The following is an 11,538-nucleotide window of genomic DNA, read 5'->3' as shown; positions in this document are numbered from 1 at the left end:
CATTTGTTATTGGAGTTATTGCTGTTGACTTTAATTGTTAAGCATTTTTAATAAATACATTTTGAATAAAATTATCATTTGTTATTGGAGTTATTGCTGTTGACTTTAATTGTTAAGCATTTTTAATAAATACATTTTGAATAAAATTATCATTTGTTATTGGAGTTATTGCTGTTGACTTTTACTGAAAAGCATTTTTAATACTGTAAATCAACTGTTAATATCATGTTATTGTAGGATTACCTAGGCCTATGCATGGGAACAGAAATACCCTGCCGCCGCCCCCCGCTCCAAGGTGTCCTGGTTTTTCAAAACGAAAATATGGTCACCCTAGGGAAGCTGTTAGATAACTATATATATATTTTTTTCAACTTCACTCCTTTTTGTTGGTCTTTCACAAAAACTCCCAATAGAGTAAGTCAGAATAAAAGTTTGTACTTTTAACATGATAAAATGTTTACAAGTTAACGGTATTTTAAAATACAATGTTTTACAGCACCTTATAATACCGAATACAACATTCTGAACTTCTAACTTGGATCGGTTTATTATAGATAAACTGTTCTGATGTCAACAAAATCACTCTTTAAGTAATTACAACATACACACTGCATTTTTAGAAACGCTAAAGATGTTCAAAAACTTGCCTTTATTGTGTTGTACATTCTTTGAAAGGCAGTATTAATTCAAGCTCCTAAGTACAAACTAAGAATGTGTTTTGATCTTTCCCTCCATTCAGACCAACACTAATTGTTGGCAATTAATGTCCGATGGCGTTTGTCTTTTGACATTGACGCTGGTCGCTGGTATTTACACATTGTTTATTATCCAAACCCTTGTTCTCTTGCTATTCAGAAAAAAAAAATAATTACATGGAGAAAAACAGAACTGTCCGGTCCTCGGGTGTCTGGATGAGACTCACAAACCAATTGACTTTCTTAGCCATAAAATACTTTTTTTTAGACTCTTTGCAGTACTTTTAAAAATGCTTCAATATTTAAGCCAAATGATGCGTTTTCCATCAAAATATATTCACACAATGAAGTAAAACCTGTAACCACAGGAGATAAGAAGCACATTTCAACACACTTCATAAATAACAACAAGGCTGGGTAAAGCTGAGGGACCTCAGTCACCTGTTCTAATTTACACTCTCAAAATATTACAGACAATATTCTTTACAAGCTAACAGTATTTGCACCTGTATATTCTATGTACAAAGTGAGATGATGAAAGCCACAAACAACCTTGATGACCAGATCTACAGAGCTGCTCTACACTTAATGCCAAACGTGGAAGAAGTTGTAACCTATTATTTGGTAGATGGGTCTTTGACGTCAGGAGATTTTCAGACAAAACTAACCTTTGAATGACCTTAATTATAATTCACTCAATGCATCTATGAAATTTGTTATATGTCTATTTTCTTTCCACACGTTTAGCTTTCCATTTGCCCTTAACTTCGACATTTTAAGCAAAGAGGGCATGACTTCATGCTTGAAGCAGTTTTCACCTGTTTGGCACATCACTCAGTCAAATATGCAAGGCTTGAGTCATCTTTTTTAGTCAAGGTCTTTGCAAATTACTTCCACCGGGCTTTGGAAGGCAAATGAGCTGACATCTCAGTGACAGTCATCCACAAATCTGATCCACGAGTGGCTGTTTCAGAAAAAAGTTCCAGTTCTGTGAGTAAATTGAAATGAAGTGGACTGCTTTTTTAAGATCAGAAGGTTGACCATCCGCTCTCCGCTCCTACAGAGACAAGAAACCTTTGAGCTGTATTGTTGTGGAGGCCAGGGCAATGGCTAAGATGGAGGGATGCAAGTGGCTCTGCCTGGTGGGTGAGCTTCCAGCGATGGCATTCGAAGCACCGGACTCATCCAGCTGATGGTTCTAAGAGAAAAGATCCCAGTGTTCTGTCAGTTACACATTGAATTTAAGTTTATGACATTTACTTATAGCATTTTCAAAAGTATCAACAATGCTTTGCATTACAACCATAAAGCTCTATAGACTTTATTTGGATTTTATTTGGCAAACCAACACAAAATAGAGGTATGATTGTAATGTAAGAATGTTTTTTTTGTTTTACTTTGACATGCATTGGTATTTAATTCCCTCTACTCTGATACACCTCTTTTTTGAAGCCATTAAACTGGAGGAGCTAAAAAGATACACAGTTCAGGTGGATAAACCCAGTTACAGGCACTTAACCTTAAGATAAGGAATTTATTTATTCTTGCTTCTCAAGAGTGCTTGGTTCAAAGATATTTGTTGATGGTGCCTCACTGCACCATCGCATGCGGGAGGAGGGAGCAGCAGAGAGACGCTGGCCAACATCGGAGTCCCTCAGTCAGATCAACGGTTTGCTAGATCCCGCTGACTCCACGAAGCTTGAATATCCAATATCCAACTTCAGACCAACTTCACCACGGAGCTCAGGGTTCGGTTCTGCTGCACTGTAGTAGACCAAAATCCCGGGCGATTTTGAAATTCCCCCTGGACATTCTTTAAGGTATGAAAAGTAGGACATGTCTGGGAAAAAGAGGACGTCTGGTCACCCTACATGTAACCAGTGAAACGTTCTTGCTTTCAGTCAGCCAAATTCACTGGAAATCAGTTGAGAGTTCAGCGGGTTTAGAGTGTCTAAAGTCATAAAGTAGGGTTAGCCTCCATTGATTGGTATTGTCTCTGAAAGCAGCTTGGTCTGACCCAAGATGGCCGCTCTGTTGGTACACCTCTCATCTGATGATGCGGGGTCTATCTGTATCTATGGTTCAGGAGCTTGATGCAGAGACTGCTGCTGCGTCTGGCTAAACTTCGTTGTTGTGGAAAGACTTCAGCACCTTATTATCGCACCTGCACTGCACCGTGGCTGTTGAAGCTTGATTTATGCTTGACGCATCCGCAAGGTCAAAGCGGTCCGCTCGCCAAAATTACCTAATTTTGGGTCTCCACACCCCTCCACACGGACAAATTTCTGCACGGAGCACCAAGGAAAATTTGTACCTATGTGGACAGAGCTGTGCTAAAAACATAGTGAGCGAGCAGCATCTCCCGCTGGCGAGGGTTCGCAAATGTAAACATCTACAGACATCTCATGATTTAGCCCATAAATATCACCAAGATCAACACATTGTGGAAAAACTCCAGGAAATAAATGACTGTCCTTTTTGAACAACATGTAGAGGCTTTGATAAAGTTGTAAACGGCTGGGTTTTCTACTTCCTCATGTAGTGTGATGGTGTCTGCTTACACCTTGTGCTGAACACGCCCGCCCAGAACCGGCCAGAACCAAGGGAAACCCGAGTATAAATGCTGCAGACGCGGTGACAGGCGGCTAATTTTCCGCGCGGAAAGTCCGTGCGTCAAGCGTAATGAGCCGATGAATGTATTCACAGGTGTTCCCTATGGTGCCCTCAGAGACACCTCTAAGGCTACCTTCACACCGCAGCCTGAAGTGACCCAAATCCGATTTATTTGCCTATATGCGACCTTTATCTTATCTTTACATGACAGTCTGAACAACTCAGATCCGATTTATTCAAATGTGACCCAGGCCGCTTAGCTAGTTGGTCCTGAATCCGATATGAATCTGATCTTTTCAAATGCGACCTGTGTCTGAACAGCCAGGTCGCATCCATCCGACCTGAATGTCATTAATACCAGACAGTGGTCACTCTTCTGCTTCTTGTTACGCAGAAGTGGCAAGAAAAACAACAACAATGTTGGACAATAACGCGGAGAGTAGTATTTATGTTTAACCATCTTGGAAAGATGTAAAAGATTGCTAGATGTTCTCCAGCACCACCATCAATGTTTACTTACTGTGAAGTCATTGCGTCCTCTACTGCGCATGCGGGGCACTTAGGTTGTATGAATGCATTGTGTTGTATGATGTTGTAAGAACAGCAAAAAAATCGGATTTCACCAAAAAAATCGGAAATTGAGCATTAAGGTCTGCAGTGAGAACGTAGCCATAGAGTCAAGTGTGAGCCCACCATTACACCCCGTGTAAGTGAGTCTGGCTGGCCAGCTTTTATAAGCCAGGGAAACTAACCTTAATCAAGGCTGATATACTTGTTGCTGAAACAGCAGCAAAAGTTGGTTTTAAGGAAGCATTTATTTAGATGGTATGAATACAAATGCATGCCAAACATTTCAGATTTTTACCTATAAAAAAACAAATAACATTTTCCTTCTAATTTAAATCAGTGCATTACTTTGTGTCAGTCTATGATAAAAAAAAAATAAAATAAAAAAAAAACAATTTCAAGGTACGTCATATTTTTTTAAACACAACTTGGGAAGGAGCAAATTAAACTCTAAATGTAGGATGTCAGAAAGCAACTATGTCTTTACAGGTAAACTCTAGAATTTTTTAGAAAAAACGAGGACCAAAATATTTTTTGTTTGATAGGAAGAACAAAACTTTAAAGTACTTAATAGAACAAGCCTTACCGGACAAAAAGCTGCATTGGCTGTTTGATTTGAGACCAGATTTTGAACCTTTGGACAGAAAAAGAAGAAAGGAACAAGAAAGACATTACATTAGTTTATTTGATCTTCTTTTATTAAGTTTTCTTCTGTCTGAATAAGAGAAATAAAAAAAAAGTTGGTTATGTGCACTTTTTAGTTCTGCTTGAGTTTTCTTTTCGAGTTTTTATATGTTTCATTTCAATTTTGTGATGTTTTCTGGTTGTGTTTGAATTCTATGTATTTCTTGTTCACCCTCTGTTCCCCCTTTTGTGTCAGTCTCCTTCTAGCTTCTTCTGTCCACACCTGCTCCCAATCAGTTGATTACCCCAGCCTTTGTTCTGTCTGCCATATAAACCCCTCCTCTTCATGTAGTGTTTGCTGGTTCCTCGTCGTTTCTTTGCCCCTCATGTGTTTTCCCTAATGTCTCCTGGATTTTGGCTTTCTGTATTTTGTCATCTTTGGATTTTTGCCTCAGTTGCCACCTTTTGGATTAATAAATCTACAAGAAACCCCTTCAGCTTCCACTTCTGTATTTGGGTCCTCTTCAAACCTCCACACAACCAAAGACCGTTTTATCCCCTTAAAAACTTCTGGTGTAATCTATTGGTTCATTTCCCCCTGACTGTTCATGCTATACTGTAGCTCAAGGTTACATATTAAAACTTACTCAAATTTGTTTCCTAAGATAAAAAAAAAAATGCATTTACACATACAAATAGATAAAGTATAATAAACCACAAAGATACAGTGTTTTGGTGCAGAAAATGATAAGGGGATCAGTGGTGTTTGGAAACAAAATAAACATGCTGTGATTTTTAAGCAGAGAGAATCCTACAAACCAGGGATATGGAGAAGAATGATAAATTGCTCCATTGGAGGTCTTTCTTCCTAAAGGATGTTTTACTGGTGATAAATCATATTATCGCTATTAAAAGCCAATGTGATAGATTGTTTCGGTTAAAGGAGGCTCTGTGATATGATCTCATTTATAAGAAATATAAAGCCCCAAAGTATTTATCAGAAGAAAATTGCAGATATCAGGAGTTTGTTGATGGGGGGGCCAAATTCTCTCCAAAGGGGAGGAAGTGGATTATAAGCAGTTTAACACAAGTCACAAATAAAATGATATTGCCACAGAAACTAGTTGATGCAATGCATCTCAAAAGTGTTTATGCTTCAGTTTAAATCCAATTTACGATTGCCAAATAAATTTTATACCATTAAAACTCATTTTTAAACTTTTTCACCTTTTTTCCCCCCAAGATTTCTCATTAGAATTTGTCGGAAGAGAAGAAAGTGCAATAATCTTTCCAATCCTTCACTTTGATCTTTTCACTCAATATCAGCCTTCAGTCTTCTTTGCGAGGAATCTATCAGCATCAGGCACCTTGAACCGGTAATAATTACCCATTCAATCTTGCAAAGGTTCACCACGTCTATCAGAGGCAGATGACAACCTGCCGACAGCCCAGGAGGAACTCTAGCATTAAATATTAGGCCCCTCCAAATTTTTATTTTTTTTTTTGGATCACAGCTGACAGTTACTTAGATGGTTCTTAATAAAACAAATAAAAAAAGCATCTCAACATAAAGTGTATTTTAGCCTCATAAAATGTTATCTGACTGAAATATTTTAAATCACTGCAGCTTGAATTGATTTATTCTGATCTCTCTTTTCTATATAATAAAATCCTGGCATTAGAAGAGGTATATATAAGCTTACAAGATCCATTGTGTCTTGGTGTAAAAGCTGTACTTCATCGGTAATAACAGCACTGCACAGAGAAATTTTAAAGTGTGTTTGAATCAGTCCTATTTGGGCAATAGAAAATTACTATCACCTTTAAGTGGTTTAACTGTGGCTGCAAACTCATATTCAAATTTTCCATTGGTGTTTGACTAAATGTGTTTGGTTTGAGGAAAAATTACAATATATGAATTACAATAAACCCTTTTAGGCTTTAGTTATGTAGTTGAAATAATCTACCAGCTGTGATGACAGAGACAGTCGTAATGGAACAGAAATAATTGTAATAATATGAAAAGTACAACTCAGTTTTTAGGTGTATACTGTACACTAACAAGATGGCCATTCACACTGAGCCTGGTTCTGCTGGAGGTTTCTTCCTGTTAAAAGAGAGCTTTTCCTCTCCACCATCGCTACAAGCATGCTTAGTGTGAGGGATTGAATCCGAGTCAATGAGTCGATGCAATAAACTGGTTTTCCTTAAATAGAAAACTTTGAATCAATTTAAGTGTATGATCTGGTGAACTGTAAAGTGCCTTCAGATGACATGTGTTGTGAATTGGCGCTATAGAAATAAACTGATTTGAATTGAATTAACAAGACGTCTGATTTGGGTCATGGTTTTAGTAAATAAAACAACAACAAAATAGCTAAATTTAATTTCCCAGCTTTAATAATAAGACCACTCACTGAACACAAAGACAAAAAAATGGTTACAAGTTACTATTTTTCTTTATCTTTTAACTGCACGTTACCCTACGAGGCAAATATTTAACAAAATTTGAGTAAGTCCAAAACTAGGAGGTATCTTCTCTACCTATAAAATAGCACAAAATAAAATAATGCTTTCTATTCAGTTAATTGCTAATTACATAGCAGTACAGTGAATAACTTCTGCACCTTCAAAGTAGGCAATCCCAAATCAAAAAGAAAATGTTAAAAGTTGAAAAAAACTAATTATATAAGCATTTGGTGTCAATGGATAAATATCGCTAAGCAGAGACTGCAGTTGCTTAGGGGCCCCGTCACTGACTTCTGGTAGGCCCCCTACGAAATTGCGGACTAAGACGTGTCTTTGCAGATGTAATGGTGCGAAAAATTCCTGTTTTACCCACGTGATTCTAGTCTGTCTGATCGGATCTTTTTTATACCCCAAGACATGGCAGATTTCAACACGATGGTGAGCTGTTTAAACACGACACCAATAGCATAGGGAGATGTGGCGTTGTACTTCATATGGGGCCCACCCAGATAACGTTGCTTAGTGGCCTATTGTTGTGTCGTTACGGCATTGATTGGTGTTCTTTGATCTCTCGCACTTCTAGCAAGAATGTTAGCGTTCAAGGATCTGCCTATCATCAGTCATTCTTACATTTCTCTGGTGTGAAGTACTTTAGCTTCTGTTTACTTCCTGTCATTTACTGTTAAAGGACTAAACAAAAGAAAACATAGAAGCAAATGTGATTTAAAGAGGCATTGCAGAGTTTTCTAATGATACTGCCACCTCTGGCCAAAACATAGAACTGCAGCACTCTTCTGCTCGTTCTCGTAGCACATGCCGATACTTGACAGGGGTGTTTCTTTTTTGTTTTTTTTTTTTTAACTTATGTGGAAGTGCCATAGGTGTCTGAGTTGAGCTGGATACCGGTCGCTTTTGAGTATCAACAAAATCCATCTTGAATATAATGCTTTGATTGTTTTTTCAAGGAGCCATTTAACATGGACACGCATGACATCACACCTTACAAACAGCGTGGGAACTTCCAACCCAAAGTAAAAATAGGCTACAGGCTTATAGATTCATCGGCGTTGAACTACTGAGGTGTCAGTCTGCTCATCAAATCATGTTTTAGTCCTAAAGAGTCGAATAAAAGGCTATTTTAAAGAAAATTTTCAGTAAAATTGTACACAATGTCTCTTTAATTACAGTGAGGGGTTAGCAGATATCAGCATAACATCACATCCAGGCTTCTTTCTGAAATAGATCTGTTTGTTACAGCATTTATTCATGCAAACAGATCTGGTTTGAATTTCCATAATAAAATCATGACCACTTTTACTAAAGTCTGTGGTAATTCATAATAAGCTTTGGTATATGTACTTGTGTTTAATTGCTACTGAGAATTCAGAAAGTTAAAGTTTGCAAATTTAAGGATCTTTGAAATGAAACATGCAAAGAACCCATTAAGAGAGAAGTCAACCATCAACCTTCTATTATTGTGGGAAAAATTCTGTGGCTTCTATTCCTGCTTGCAAACTAACATTGTCACAAACAGACTGAACCTTTAGGCCATTTCTGAGGTTACTGAGGCATCCAATTAGCTTTGACATGACAGCTTCAGAAAATGTGACTCCACATTGACATATCCACTTTCTGCCCAGGAGGGGGGATTCTGCGCATGCCGTCATAAAACCCTCCCTGATCTATCACAGTGACAGATTCAGACATCTGACAATCACACTGAAGCTCTGAATGGTTTTCTCAGTGACCTCCTAAGGTCGGAAGTTAGGGCCAGACATTTTCTTTTCAAACTTTTAAAGGTTTACACAAAACACAAAGTATATAGCCTGGGTAAATAAGCAACTTGACTTTTAATGTTTTCAGTAAAAAAATTATTTTCATCTGAATCTTAGTTTAAACTATTATGCCAAAAATATGATAGTAAAATATGAAAAACAAAATGTTAGATGTCAGAGGACTCATCAAATCTCACCTGCAAGGTTCCACAGATATGATATGAGTCACTATTGGCACCCAGGTGATTCACATCTTTCAGCTCGTCCAAAACACTGTTTGTCCAACCTTTACCCCTGCGAGTGATGCTTGCCTCTATAGTGGGTTGAATGGGGGGTTGAGGTTGCCACACTCCAACATCAGTACCATTACCAAACGCCTGAATAGCATTGCCTAAACAGGAACAAAGAATTGATCAGATTGATTTCCTAAATGGAATAAACAGAAGACACCACGGATGTTTGGCAAAATATGGGTCATGTATAGTTGCTCAGACAATATCTAGTTGTCCACTTAAAAAGTCAATTAATATGAAAAAATAAAAGCTGCAAACAAAAACTTACACAAGATTTAATAATCCCAGGGTTAGGGGTAAATATTAGGTAATTACACCTCTTTTACATTAACATACATGCCTTTTAAAGTACTCTGTTAGGATCTGATGTTATGGACCAACATAAAATAGACCATAATTGTGAAGTGGATGCGATGCATTATTGCATCGAAAGTGTTCAAAGTGTTTTAAATGATAAAAATTGTCAATACTAGACATACTTTTTAAATGATGTCTTTATCAGCTTTGCCCATCTTTCATTCTAACATCAACAAAGTTATTCTAACTCCTCTAATGCTAATCTTGATCGCCATTTTGAAACGTACTATAGCTTTATCCTTCTTCACATCATTTCTAAAGAGTGTCCCCACAGCATAATCCTGCCATTGTCGTGTTTAAACCTGGGAATGTTGTGTGTAGTTTTCTGCCAGATGTCTAGATTTGTGTGGGATTGCAAAATTTTTTCACTTCTTTCCTACTGTTCCACAAATTGACAAAATGTCCCATATTTGACTCGATTCGGGTTGAAAAAAAGTTAAAAACAATTAACAGGCGTTTTGCCTCAATGAAAAGAAAGCTGAGCTGCATTCAGTATCTAAGTTTAGGTTTTCCCTGATTTGATCTAAATGTTGGTTCATCAAACATTTAAAATCTCTATTTGCATGGACACTAAATGAAATGATCCAATCATGAGGGAAGTGTACAAGTATGAAGCGTTAGACAAATTAAATCATTAAATCATGCGTAGAACTGTCTAATTTTCAGTGAAAACGTTGGAAAAACGTCACGCTGATGTTTCACACATGCGCAGTGGAGATTATTTTACTCCAAACATCTGAATGAGTGTGGGCATGGAAGGCAATCGGAATGGCAATCAGAAAAAAAAAAATCTCTTTCCGATCTGAACTAATTGGATAAGAATCTTCAGTCTGAAAAGTTTTCATAAAACATTTTTGATCTGATCAGGCTTTCAACCCCATTATTTGTGTCCGGCACTCAAACACAGTTACAGGATTTTATTTTAATTATGGAAATTACGGTTAAAGAAAACTCAGCTACAATAAAGACTGTGAAATGTTTTACACACACTCACAAAAATATTTTTATCAAATTGTAAGATTTATTTAATTTTATTATATAACTAATTCCCAATTCCTTTTTTTCCCCCAGCTTTTTTTTTTTTATTATTGTCATTGCACTGTCACAAGCACAGAGCAATGAAATGTACTCTGCATTTAACCCATCCCCTTGGCAAGCAGTGGGCCGCCATTGTGCGGCGCCCAGGGAGCAGTGTGGGGTTAAGAGTATTGCTCAGGGACCCAGAATGGCAGTCTGTGGGAGTGGGGCTCAAACTCACAACCTCAGGATTCCAAGCGCAATGCCCTAACCACTAGGCTGCCACTGCCCTCAATAACATTTTAAAAATTACTATTTTTTTTTAGATTATTTTAACACAAACCCAATAAATAAACCTTGCATGATTCGTATTACTGTATAATACAATACTTGTATAATAAAGCTTATTAAATTTGAAACATTAAAATATACTCATGTGAAATTAATATGTATAAGTGTATTCATTTTTAATACATAAAGTTTATTGTCCTAACTGCATAATAATCAGTTACCATTTTAATCAATAAATCATGTATTTGAGTTAAATACTGTACACTAATTAGTATTAATTTTAAGTAAGTATATTTTACTAAAACAAAATACATAAACCTTATGTATTTTAAATAAATAATCTTTAATATACAATATATGAATCATGTAAGGTTTATTTATGAGGTTTGTGTTAAAATTATTGTAAAAAAAAGTAAGTGGGAAATAAAGCCAAATGAAAATTCAATCTGGAAGACTCATAAGCTTCACCTGAACCACCTGCGATGTTCCTCCTTCAGCTCCAGCCAATCAACTCGGGGGCTGCATCTTTTCCGAAGCTAATCATCTTTCAATATCCCCATCTCCTCCATCATTCTCAGATTATTCTCAATCCCACTCTCCCTCTGGCTTATTCCACCACCAGTGTCCAGGCCCCCTTCGGAGAGTCAATGTATCCTCGCAATCAGCTGGATTTCCTTAGATAGAAATCAGGTGTAACCTGTACAAATAAATTTAAATATTTGCAGCTTTTCTCTGTGTGAGTCTCTCCAGATTGAATTAGTTATGCAATAAAATGACATAAATGTTAAAGCTTGGGTCAAATATTTTTGTGTGTGTTACTTGATGAGGTTAGTGGCA

General features: G+C 37.1%; 1 protein-coding gene across 2 annotated transcripts in view; it reads right to left on the bottom strand.

Moving 5' to 3' along the window:
* Nucleotides 1-484: 484 nt before the first annotated feature.
* The window catches only part of LOC107098974 (GDNF family receptor alpha-1-like), a 37,524-nt gene continuing 26,470 nt past the window's right edge, over nucleotides 485-11,538 (bottom strand). For both annotated transcript variants that reach the window (XM_015396889.1, XM_015396890.1), the window contains 3 exons: nucleotides 8,941-9,134; nucleotides 4,462-4,509; nucleotides 485-1,893 (listed from right to left, as the gene is read on the bottom strand). In XM_015396889.1, the coding sequence (XP_015252375.1) occupies nucleotides 1,753-1,893; nucleotides 4,462-4,509; nucleotides 8,941-9,134 (383 nt within the window). In that variant the 3' untranslated portion in view covers nucleotides 485-1,752. The remainder of the gene's footprint in view (nucleotides 1,894-4,461; nucleotides 4,510-8,940; nucleotides 9,135-11,538) is intronic.

Source organism: Cyprinodon variegatus, unplaced genomic scaffold, assembly GCF_000732505.1.
Source record: "Cyprinodon variegatus isolate N-32 unplaced genomic scaffold, C_variegatus-1.0 Scaffold828, whole genome shotgun sequence".
In the NCBI taxonomy this organism is placed as follows: domain Eukaryota; kingdom Metazoa; phylum Chordata; class Actinopteri; order Cyprinodontiformes; family Cyprinodontidae; genus Cyprinodon; species Cyprinodon variegatus.
The sequence above is the reverse complement of the archived record's forward strand: the minus strand, read 5'-3'. Positions and strand labels throughout refer to the sequence as shown.